Source organism: Alexandromys fortis, unplaced genomic scaffold (assembly GCF_014885135.2).
Source record: "Alexandromys fortis isolate MF-2015 unplaced genomic scaffold, M_Fortis_MF-2015_v1.1 scaffold_30, whole genome shotgun sequence".
NCBI classification, from domain to species: domain Eukaryota; kingdom Metazoa; phylum Chordata; class Mammalia; order Rodentia; family Cricetidae; genus Alexandromys; species Alexandromys fortis.
The window spans coordinates 4,635,745-4,647,888 of NW_026067922.1; the positions used below are offsets into that span (position 1 = coordinate 4,635,745).

General features: G+C 52.1%; 1 protein-coding gene across 1 annotated transcript; it reads left to right on the plus strand.

Annotated features, from left to right (window-relative positions):
• Positions 1-1,275: 1,275 nt before the first annotated feature.
• Osr1 (odd-skipped related transcription factor 1) lies at positions 1,276-7,565 on the plus strand. Its single transcript, XM_050142007.1, has 3 exons — positions 1,276-1,568; positions 5,860-6,562; positions 7,285-7,565. The coding sequence occupies exons 2-3, from the start codon at positions 5,898-5,900 to the stop codon at positions 7,418-7,420; spliced, it is 801 nt and encodes a 266-aa protein (XP_049997964.1). The 5' UTR covers positions 1,276-1,568; positions 5,860-5,897; the 3' UTR covers positions 7,421-7,565.
• Positions 7,566-12,144: the final 4,579 nt, after the last annotated feature.

A 12,144-nucleotide genomic window follows, 5' to 3' on the forward strand; every position in this document is an offset into this window, starting at 1 on the left:
AAAGTAGTTATGATTCAGTTATGGTTGGTAGGGATGAAGGAGGTGTGTGGGTCATCCTCCCTAATCAGGACCTAGGTTAGGAATCAAACTCCTGCTTCCTCAAGAGAATCACAGAGACACTAAAGTTGCAGTGGGACACTTCTAAAAGGACTATATCGATGCATTAGAGAGGCTTCAGGTCCCCAGGAGGCCGTGTGTGTGTGTGTGTGTGTGTGTGTGTGTGTGTGCGCGCGCGCGCGTGCCTGCCTGCCTGTCACTCTGGAGTCCTAATTCTGAAAGTCAGAAAGTCCCGTCAGAAATCCTCACCTACTCCCCCGAAGAAGCCAGGTCAGGCATTCCAGAAAGGTGGTAGGAAGGGTTGACTGGGGTCAGCGGTAGGTCAGTCCTCGGGATCAATAGTAAAGAGTATAAGAAAGCTAGAATGTAGTTATTTTAGTCCCGACTCCTTCTGCAAACTCAACCCAAACCAGCTCCCCAAGACTCAGAGCTCTCAGCTGCCCTTCAAACTCCCAACCACCCTAAACAAGTCTGTGACCGGAGCATTAGAGCTGAATCCCGGGGTTCTGAGTTCCAGGGATCTAGCGCAGCTCCTTTCCACAAGCCCTGCCGCCGCTGTTTCTGCGGAACTCCAAACCCCAGGGTCTGTGGTCAGCCATAGGCACTCGGATGTTATGGCTCACTGCAGTCAGTAATCTCTGCCCTTCCGCACCAGGAACTAGCTAGCTCTGCCAGAGTCACCGCCCAGGACCCAAGCACTATTTGGTGTCAGAGCGTCGCTGCTCCACGCAGGGGTCTGTCTCCTCTGCGAGGAAAATCTAAGAAGAACAGCGACTTCGCCAGGCTACTAACTGCGTACAAGCCTAAGGTGCTGGTGTTGGGACACACCGGGCTCCTCCTGGCTTTCATAGGCACAAACTGAGTCCTAAAGCACCACAGCAGAAATCCTAAATGCTCGGCCCTATCCCTCTCTTGTCCGGTCGGAGCTGTTTCCTCTACTGCTTGCCCTTGCGTGTCTTAAAAAAAAGAAAAGAAAACAAAACAAAACAAAAAAAACATACAGAAAGTGTCGAGTGGGACTGTCGGGGAGTGGACACCGGTCGGGAGAAGCAGAGGCCAAGCTAGCAAAACTGCCAAAGTCGGCTGCCCGGGTCAGCAGAACTTTGTTTCTCAGTGCGCAGGCGCAGGCAGAGTTGGGGGGAAGGGGAGGGAGGGGAGGAATCGCGAGGCAAGGGGCGGGAGGGGTAGGGGGTGGTGGATTAAAATAAGTAGGCGGCTCGGTGCTAAGGGATGAGTGAGACGTAGCTCGGCCTCTCCCGAGCAAGTTCTCACCGGCTCGGGTTCAGACCCAGAAAGAGAACCAGGAGCGAAGCTCACTAGATCCCGGCGGGCAGGACTCCGAGGCTGCGGAGCGCTCCCGCCTGTGGGGCGCTTGGAGTCCCTGCGGCTAGAGGCGCATCAGAACTCCAGTTCGCCAAGGGTGTCAGTGGGCTCCAGTGTCTCTGGTTCCTAGAGTCCGACACAGCGAGCCTCAGAGACGCGCTCAGCTGGGGGGACCGCGGCAGAACAAGGTAACTGCAGCCCTGGGGCGCCTGGGCTCAGTGAGGCGAAGGCGGGCAAGACTCCTGGTTCCTTGTTGTAGCCTGTGCCTCCTCTTTTCAGTGTCCCCAAAGGAAGTTCTTGCCAAAGGCAGGCTGCAGGATCTTGGTGAAAGTGAGAGCAGTTGCAGCGTAGGGTTGATGGGGATGCTCCTTCAAGGACTTCTGACTCTGCGCCCTTGTTGGCCTCAGACCTCCGTGGAAAGGTGGGGACAGAGAGGTCTGGACCATTGAAGCCAGAAGAGTTTGGCTAGGCAGAATTCGGGTAAGGTGACCACATATTTTGTAAGGCAGTTTGCAGGCTCCCTTTAAGAAACCGTAGCAACTTCAGAGAGCACAAACTTTTTTTTTCTAGGATGCCCTTTTAATTCAGACTGGCCTGCCTTAGCTGAAGAAGAGGGGAGAGGGTGTGGATGGTCATAATCCAAGCCTACAGCACCCGGGACAGGTGCATTGCCCCAACCCTGTTGCGCTTAAATGCGAGTTGGTCTTTCGCGGAGTTGTTCTTCAGACAGGAAGCCCTCAATCCCCAGGACCACAAGGCTGCTGCCTGTCTGAAGCCTGCCTCACACTTGGGCGCTGTGGTTGGGATGATCTCTATTGGAGGGTTTCTGTGTGTCCTTAGGCCTGCAGCTCTTAACCTTCGATTGTCTCTGTTATGGGGAAGCTTGCTGGGGGCACAAACGAACATTGTTTTCTAACTGGAGACCAAACAGAACCATTATGGAGTTGCAGATGTTTCTAGGGTGGAGATTTTTTTTTGGTAGTCGCCTAACCCAGGGTTAAGTGGGAAAGATGGGAACCTAAAAAAGAGAGAAATTGAGGGCGGCTGTTTGCTGAATGAATCTTACTTTCGACCAGCAGCCCTGATAAGAATAAAAATTCTCCCGCGCAGCCCTTTCTCAGCAGCGCGAGCACAAATCCAAGCCGGGTGGGCTCCGGAACAGAGTTTAGCTGCAAGGGTTTCTTTGTCGCAAAACTCCGATGAATTTCATCCATGATGAAACCTGCAAGTTGGCTCTTTGAAGAGAACCACGTGTGCAAAGCTATCCTCCTAGTTTCACGGCCGAGCAGGGATGAAGTGGGCTGACTGACAGGGATGGGGGAACCAACGACGACTGACAACTGGTGGGTAGATGGTCTATCCCAGGCTCTTTCCAAAGTAATTGCGGTTTCATTAAGATTGGGAAGCAGACTCCTGGGGACACAGCGGGCATCCCAGTATAGTAGAATGGCGAAAGAAAGTGGATTCGTTCGATCTCGTTTGTTGGAAAAATGTAGCCAAAGTATCTGGTGCTGGTCAATCCTCTGGAGCTGGATCCCAAAGCCTGTCACCATTCAACTGGGGATTTTATGTCAAGGATGATTATTTTTTGCGGGGGGGGTGGTGCCGTTGGGCTTCTTCAGGCACAAGCTCGTGGGGTTTGTTCTGTCCTCATTAATGCAAGCAGTTAACTCGCTCACGCTCAATTAGCCCCGAATAAACCACTTTAATAGGCTACACACTTCATTAATGCCCTGCACAAGGCTGGCGGCAGACGCGGGATTGGCGGTCCACTGCAAAAGGGACATGAATGACTATGTCGCACAGGGACCCCTGCTCTGAGGCTCGAATTGAGTTCACTGCAGCGAGTCGGGACACCTACTAGTGCTTCCCAAGTCTCCAGTCTAGAGTCGCCAGGCCTGAGCTCCACGTGGAGTGGATGCTGGGCCTTAGAATAGGTGGTCGCTGTCGGATTAAGAGATGAGAAGCTCAGGTTGGAGTCTGGGAGGAGGAGTGGGGAGCGCTGGAGTTGGGAAGGCCCGATGTTGATGTTTGCTCATCTTTTCTCACCGCGGAGGCATATATGCAACTGTGTTTTTTTCTGAACTGATAGCCTGAAACCAAATCTTCCATTCTGTAGCACTGGTGTAAAGAGCCACGTTTCGAACGAAATTGGTCCGAGGGGGAAAGAGTGGATAGCATGACTCCTGGAATCTCAAGCCTCAGAAAGCTAGAGAAAGCAAACTGCTTGGTCCGCTGAGAAAAATAAATGGAGTGTTGGAGGAAATAAGATTAGGCAGATAGGCTGCAAGTACCACTTCTCCAGGATCCCAAGGCCTCTCCAGTCTCTTTTGGCTCCTCAGAGGAAGTAAGAAAAAAGTCAGGCAAAAGTTCTGCCACCATCACTCCTTGACTTCCCATAGGCCTAGCAGGAGAGGATCCAGTGTGGACTCCCCTTTGCCCAGGCTGTCTCCTATAGAGCCTAATATAGGGATCTAGTTCCCAGTGCCTGGAAGGGGTGACAAATCAAAGCGCATTCAACTAGCCTGAGCCCCATAGACCTTTGAAGTTGGCGGCTGCCTCCCTCTCCAGTCCAAATGGGTCCCCAGCTTCCTCTTCATTCCAAAGGTACTTTGCTTTCTCCTTGTCCCAGATCTCCTCCGAGGTGGCCCCTCATTTGGCTGGCACAGGTTTTGTGAGCTGAGTAGTAGAGAAGGCTGGGGCAGGCTATCATGCTAGCTAACCAAGTTGGATGACAGCAAATTTGTGCTTTCCTTATCTGGGAGGCCAAATTAATTGCAGGCAGATTTCAGCCAGCCTGCTCTCGTGTTTGGGGCACCCATCACCCCCAGCAATACATCTTTCTTTGGATCTAGCTGTACCACCCGTCACCTTTTTAGCAATCTGCTAAAGTGTCCTGGGTGATGCGTCCTCCGGTAGCCCCCCTTCCCCCCAATAAAAAAGGTTCTGCACATCTCTGAACTAGCCAGGCATTTTTAGAGCCCCAGGCGGAGGAAGGAAATTGACTCCATCCTCTCTGTCTAGCCTTTAGGGCTGAGGGTGTTGAGACCTGCAGGGGTGAGTCTGAGCTGTGAAGACAGAGGCAAAAAAGTAGATGGTACACCCCAGAGTAGAGACTGGAGAAAGAGAAAGAGAAGCATGGGGTCAAGGAAGAATCAGTAGCCAGAGGCTGGCACTGGGAAAGGGGAAGGACTTTACAAACGTTCTGCTCTGAAGACGACTTGATCCTTGCCATTAAACCCCAAGCTCAGAGGCTTCCCAAGGGTCCCTAGTGTTTGTATTTTCCCTACTCCCCCCACTTCCACTATATATTCCCAAATCAGAAATATCTGGAGGGACAAAAGATGAAAGGTATCTCTGCAGAGCCCCCCACTTTCCACGCATACTGAGGAACTTGACCAAAGTGGCCAGAAGATGACAACTCTGGAGACCCTGGTCACTTTGGTATGGCAACAACCATATTCAAGAACCCTAATCTGTATTCGGAGAATAAACAGAACCCAGCAGGCAAGGACTGGCATTAGTGCTCCTACCTACACACAATGACCTTGCCCAAGGTTTTCATAATATGTAAGAAGCCTGAACCCCCAGAAAAACAGCTCCCCCGGGGGAGGACACATGAGCTCCCTCATAAGGAATTGCAATTGTTTGACTGAACAAATGAGCAAAACGTGGATGTCAGTACCTTTCTTGAAATGAGGATCATTACCAAAGGTCAGGGAGTCAGTCTGCAAGCAGCTACCGAGAGGACAGAGTCCACGGGGTTCACCAATTGTATGGTACATAGCAAATCTAGGTCCAAATGAGAGCTTGAAAGATGGATGGCAGGATTCTTTTTGACTTCTGGAAACTAAGCCAGTTACCCCCAAACCTTAACAGGCAGGAGGTGGATGGTATGTCTGTCTGAAGGGGGTGGATGGTATGTCTGTCTGAAGGCGCCTGCATTTTGTACAGGGTTGTCCCGTAAAACACTGGCAGTTCCACTCTGCTTCCTGACCTTCTTGTTTGATGCCTCCTCAGAACATGTGAACTGAGTGTGTAAGTGTGCTCCCCCAGATCTTGTTATTGTTGCAGGACCGTGTAATTCTGTGTGGCCCAGGTTTGCCTGGGTGTGAATATCGGTGTCGGCATGCCATGCCTGTATTCCTATGTGTGCATCTTTCACAGCTGACAGCAGGCATTTAAGTTGGTTGTGTCTGTGTTTGAGGACTTAGTTTTCCATTGATGGCTCTGTCAACAATATGTGTCTTTGCCAGATACCATTTGGAGGGGGCTTGACCATCACAGAGAATTCTGGCCAGACAACCCTTCTATATCTTATGTTCTCATCTGTTTTGAGAGGGCAGTGGGGTTCATGGGTGGGGTCTTCGATTCCGACCTCCTGCCTGCCCTAAGGGAAGGAGAGTGTGTGTATAACCGGACTGGAATTCTGAATATCTCTTTGGCTCTCTCTCCCCATCCTTCTTCCTGTCTTTGCAGATCAATAATTCAAACCATTGCCGCTACCAGCTACAGAAATGGGCAGCAAAACCTTGCCAGCACCGGTGCCCATCCACCCGTCCCTGCAGCTCACCAATTACTCCTTTCTCCAGGCAGTGAATGGCCTGCCCACAGTCCCTTCGGACCACCTGCCCAACTTGTACGGCTTCAGTGCTCTGCACGCTGTACATCTGCACCAATGGACCCTGGGCTACCCAGCCATGCACTTGCCACGTTCCTCTTTTTCTAAAGTGCCAGGTGCGGTGTCCAGCCTGATGGATGCTCGCTTTCAGCTGCCCGCCTTTCCCTGGTTTCCTCACGTCATCCACCCAAAGCCAGAGATCACCGCGGGAGGCAGCGGTGTGGCGCTTAAGACCAAGCCGCGCTTTGATTTCGCTAACCTGGCCTTGGCTGCCACACAAGAAGATCCCTCCAAGCTTGGCCGAGGGGAGGGTCCTGGCTCCCCCGCTGGTGGGCTGGGCGCCCTCCTGGATGTGACCAAGCTATCCCCAGAAAAGAAGCCCACGAGGGGACGCCTGCCTTCCAAGACTAAAAAGGAATTCGTCTGCAAGTTCTGTGGCCGTCACTTCACTAAGTCCTATAACCTACTCATTCACGAGCGGACGCACACAGATGAGCGGCCATACACCTGTGACATCTGCCACAAAGCCTTCCGGAGGCAAGACCACCTACGGGACCACAGGTGCGGCACTATAGCGTCGCGGGTGGCCCCCAGAGGGGTCTGTTTTGGCTGCTCTGGCCTGGTGTGTCCCTCCCCTGCCCCCCTTTAAGGTTCCTAAGAGTCCCTGGTGGCTGTTAAGCATTCCCTTACCTCTGGGAATTCTCTACAAACCGTGAACAGCCACCCCTCCCCGTCCCTCCCGCCCCGCTCCAGGACAGGTTTTAGAACGTGGGGAAAGAAATATGGTGACGACTAGGACCTAAGATCAGGTCTTCACAAGGTTGGGTCTGTTTGCCTCCTTTCTCAGTTATCACAATGCCCGAGAGATTTGGGAAGGATCACTTGGAATAGGAACTCAGAACGTTTTAGTTTTACTTAATTTTACGCATTTCTAGTTTTCAAGAATCTCTTGGGCTAGTGCTGACTGCTCCGGCAGGGCAGATCTAGAAACTGTCTGACCCCCTAGTCTGTTGACTGACCTCCAGTGTTGACTCAGCCTTTAGAAGGAGGTCGTCCCCACTTATCAGCCTCAGGAAGGCAGGTGGTCTATCTGTCGAATCTGTTTATGAAACCAAAGCTCCCCTCCACCTTCTCACTCTTACCCACAGTCTAGGCCGGCCTGTTGCCGATCTCTCCTTTGCCCCCTTTGTCTGAACCCACAAACACCTTAACGTCAGTGGGCGGGGACCTCGTACACGCATTCATAAACAACATTGCATGATGTTGTCTGTCTCTACCCGTAGATATATTCACTCCAAAGAGAAGCCTTTCAAGTGTCAAGAGTGTGGAAAAGGATTCTGCCAGTCCCGGACTCTCGCTGTCCACAAGACTCTACACTCACAAGTGAAGGAGCTCAAAACCTCCAAGATCAAATGCTAAACAGAGCCTGCGGGGCACCAGGACCCTGGGAGGAGCTGCTGCCTTCTTTTCCAGAGGGACCCAAGCTGGAGGCGACTCTGCGGGGCAGCGGGAAGGGCTTTGGGAATCTTTCTTTCACACCAACAATGTCCCTTGGGTCCCTAGCGCTTGCGGCGTTCCTGAGCCATGCCCGGGGCCGTGACTCCTACAGCCTGGGCGGCTCCCCCAGGACGCGGCTAAACTCTTGGCCAAAAGGCGGTACTTAACTCACGTGGCGGAAGGGAAACTGCATTTTTTTAAAAAGAAGAAGAAGAAAGAAAGAAAGGAAAAAAGGGAACGAAAACTCCGCCTAGCCGCAGTGGCGCCTTTCCCAAAAGTATTACTTTTTCTATTGTTATTTTATACGTTTTCTTTATTTTTCCCCCTTTTGACCATATAAGCTTGTAAAGTCTTGACTGCGGAGAGGGGGAAAAGAAAAGATCTGCGCGCCCTGGCAATTTCTAGTCCCTCCTCCCTTTCCCATCCCCACGTGGGAAGCCTGCGAAAGTGTAATCCTTGTATCTGCTTCTGTCACCGGCCCCAGGGGCTCCTGGCTCCCTGCGACTCCTGGGCGCTCAGGCTGCGCCGCTGACCTCCCGCTCCGGGCGCGGAAACCGGGCTAAGGACCAGGCATCCCGGGCTGGCGGGACCGAGCCTCCGCTCCCCTGCTCCATCGCTGAGCGCGCGAGAGCAGCCAGCCAGGAGCCGGGCGTTGTATTGCGACTGGCACTTTATGCTGACCATCGGTAACGGACATTTATCACTGGAGTTTTTTTTTTAAACTATTAAATAAACGGTTATTTTACAGGCATGACAGAATGGATACTTTCCTCTCGGGCCGCGAGGGGGGGGGAGTTCTTTTATTTAGAGAGGAACAGATTTCTCTGTTCAGTTTCCACCTGTCAACTTTTCTCACCTCGTCCAGTTAGGATGGGATGGTGGAAGAAGCCCTGCTTCTGTGGTGTTGGTCGATCTCCGATCTCCGTATTTATGTAATCAGGGCCCGGGTCTTCTAACTCCTCAAATCCGAAAAGCTGTGGGTTGTTGCAAAGGAGGGTCTGCTGCCCTCCCATTAAGCCTTGAGAAATCCCAGCCTCTCCGAATGCAGGGGTCACGCAGGGGGGCGGGGGCAGGAGGGAACCGAGTCGTTGTCACCCCTCCCTCTAGCCCGCCCCTTATGCACACACACCAGACTTCCCCTCCCCCCATCTTTCCTACAGGCCCTTGGCTTTTGTTTTGGGGTGAGATCTTCCTTCACCGGGCCTCAAAGCCCATTTGTCCTCTGGCCCCGGCCCTCAGCACGCATCTGCAATAAGCTATCCCGTCTTCCTGAAGTCCCTCAGTCAATATCCTTCTCTGTTTCCTTTAGAAACCTCTTACTCCCAGTTCTCCCCTTGGAGCTTGTCCCCCTACACGAATCACAGCCCCAAATCCATGACGATTCTTAATTCCTCGCAATTTGGAAATCTTGTGAGGGATGGTGGGGGCGGACGCCCTGGAATCCTCACTCCTGGCTTCGAAAGGCAAAGTGAACCTACCCTTGGGCGTTTAGTTTTGCCACAATTAGAAATCTGGCGGCTGGGGCTCTTCAACTTGGGGGCGGAGCCTGACTCCCCCTTAGCTCCAGCACCCAGACTGCAGGACCGCGCAGACGGTGGCGCCCTTGGCCTTTCCCAAACCAAGTTTAGCTTTTCCCTGGCACTACGTAGGGGTGAGGACCACTGGGCTATGCTTGCCTTCATCAATGACCCAAACCCTGGCCTCAAGCAGGGTCCTGAGGACCAAGAAAGCTAGTTTGGATTGCAGTAGTTAAAACACTCTCTCCTTTCCTGGCCAGTCTTGCCCCAACCTCTTGTGGGAATTCTATCAAGCCCGGTAGAAGATGGAGACCTTTGCTTCCCAGGAGCCCAATTTAGAGTTGGAGCCTCAGCCTGGCCAGTCCTTGTGAGCACTGTCTGCCGAGCTGGAGGCCGCGCTGCCCCCTGCTGGATAGACCTGGATGGACGACCCAGGATTGGGGTACTTCCACGTGCATTTCCACACGAGAAAGGTCGCCACAGTACCTATCCGTTATTCAGCAGTGTATGTAAGGTGTGTCTCCCTCAAAAACTTCTTGAATGATCTCACGACCCATCTCCATCTGCCAGTGAGCAGTGTGCCAGGTCATGGGTGCTGGTCTGTGGGATTGCCCCTTGACTGGCAAATGCTCACTGTCTTCCATCAGGGTCTACAAGAACAAGGCCCCAAAGTGAACGAAGCCTCTCTCCAAGAGTCTTGGGGCCTCTGTCTGGGTTCATGGAAGGGCTATTGATTCGAAGTGTTGGAACTCAGATCAGGACATGAGATGGTCGACATCACAGCTTATGGTAAGACAATTTAGAGAGAGAGTGACAGTGGAGAGAGAGAGAGAGAGAGAGAGAGAGAGAGAGAGAGAGAGAGAGAGAGAGAGAAGAGAGCAAGAGCACACTATGAGCACTTTCTGAAACCTTAAGAGGCATCTTCACTTTTTTTCTGGAATTCCGTTCCCCCCAGCCCTGACTACCACAGCTGTCCCCTCACTCCTTTCAGGACACTCAGAACCTTTGCAGTTAGCCAGGCCCCCGGGACATCATTAATGCTGTGGAATGTTCCAGAAGGTTTGCTTGGGATGTTTTCCTTTTTGGCACATTCCACTTCTGGCATGGTGAATCCCAAGCCCCACCCTGGGTCCAGAGGCTGAGAGACTTTCAATATCAAACATGCATCCTCAGAAGAATGAACTCCCTGGGGCAGAAGTTTTAGCATGGTGTAAGGGAATGGGGCACCAGCCTAGACAAAAATGTCCAGACTACTGAGGGTACCACATGTTGCTCTCATGGTGTGAAACCAGAGCCCAGTTTTTAGTAACATTTGCTCCAAGGAATGGCAAGATTATGCAGTGCCAAGGATTGCAGGTGATCACTCAACAGGCTTCAATTCTGGAAGGATGTGACTGGGGACAGTTTCTCCTCTGGTACCCAGTATGCCTTTTGCACTCCTGCACACACACACACACACACACACACACACACACACACAAGAGATGAGGGATGACAGACAGACAGACAGACAAACAGACATGGGAAAGCTTTTTCTTGCCTGTTTCAACTCTTCCCTATACTTCTAGAAAACTTCCTCTCTTCTGGTTCCAATCCCCACCAAAGTAAGCTCTTCAATCTTTCCTTCTTCCTGCCTTGCCTCTCCTCTTCTCCTCTGCCCCATGCCTAACATGACCCGAGGTGAGTGCTGGGTTGATTTGGAGGGCAGAAACCTTGGGAGATCTTTGGTATAGCTTAGAGTTCCTAACTAGAAAGAGATCAGAAGCATCCTGGGAGACAGACCAGCTTTCAAGGATTCCTTAAGAGGAAGAAGTTTAGGTTTCTCCAGTTTCCAGAACTTTGGAGTTTGCAGCACTATAGAAAGCCTTTTTCTAGCCGCTGAGTTCTCTGTTCATAGGAGAGAGGAAAGGATTAACTAGAAGATATGGAGATTCTTGGAGTCACCCCAGTTTCAAGAATGCAAGACCCGCGACGTTAAAAAAAAATCCTCTAGAATTGGCCTGTCTCAAAGAGCGCTCCTTCCACCTTCCAAGGCTTTAGGTCGTTGTGACGTCATTGTCTCCTCTTTTAGGCACAGTGATATCACATCGGCCACTTGTCAGAACCCAAAGGCACCATAACATCTACGGCTGCAACGCATTAACCGTAGCTTTGTGGAACCACAGACCGGTTCTGCCTGGAGCAGCGATGCCCACTCATCCCATACACGCCCCGAAAATAGTGCCCTCGGGGGCACCGCACCACGAATAGTTCGGTTCCCACCAACGTGATCCGTAGACCAAAGCACTGGCAGGTGCCCTGTGTGAGGAGCAGTGGCGGTTGCAATTCTCATAGCGATTCCGTGGTGGTGGTTTAAGCAGTCTCAGACCACACGGGCTCCAGAGCCAACTACCGCTGTGCACCCGCCCAGTACACGCAGACCACGCCCAACTTGCCGGCCTTCCCCCCCCCCCCCACACCGCACAAGCTCTGTGTGCGCAGGCGCAAGAGGAACTCTCCAGCCTCTGCGAAGGCAGCTGAAACACTGTACCCAGCCTAGGGAGGTTGGGGTAGTTGTTGCTGCATTTGGTGTTCCATCTTCAGGGATGGGGCGGGACGCTGCATCGGTATCCTGCCATAATCCTCTGCGCTAGAGGTGCACGTTTACTTCGTCGTTAATGCAGCTTGCAGACTGTTGAGACCCTAGGAAGTCTTTAGTCCAACTTGTCGCTGACAGAAGCCCTGCAGATTCAAGCTTTAAGGAGGGTATGGTGGGGGCTTCGGAGCACTAGAAAGTCCATTGCCGACCAGGCCCTTCCGGATAGGGTGTCTAAGGCAGAGGTCTCCACCAGAGCCCTTAGGGGGACTCTTGAAAGTAAGGCAAGGACTGCCTGAGTTTTCTACCTACCCAACCTAGTTTTCTTTATAGCTCACCAGGCCCAGTTATCACATTTCATGTGGAAAAATTCACCAGGGATATGAAATATTAGTTGGGGGTCAAAACTCATGTCGGTGGCAGAGGAAGAATTAGAAGCTCCATTTTCTCTGAGGCTCTAGGCCAGGAAACTTACTTTTCTTAAAATACACAAGTTTGGGGCAAGTTCCTGTGTTTGTGAGCCTCAGTTTTCCACCAGCACTAGGGCCAATGCT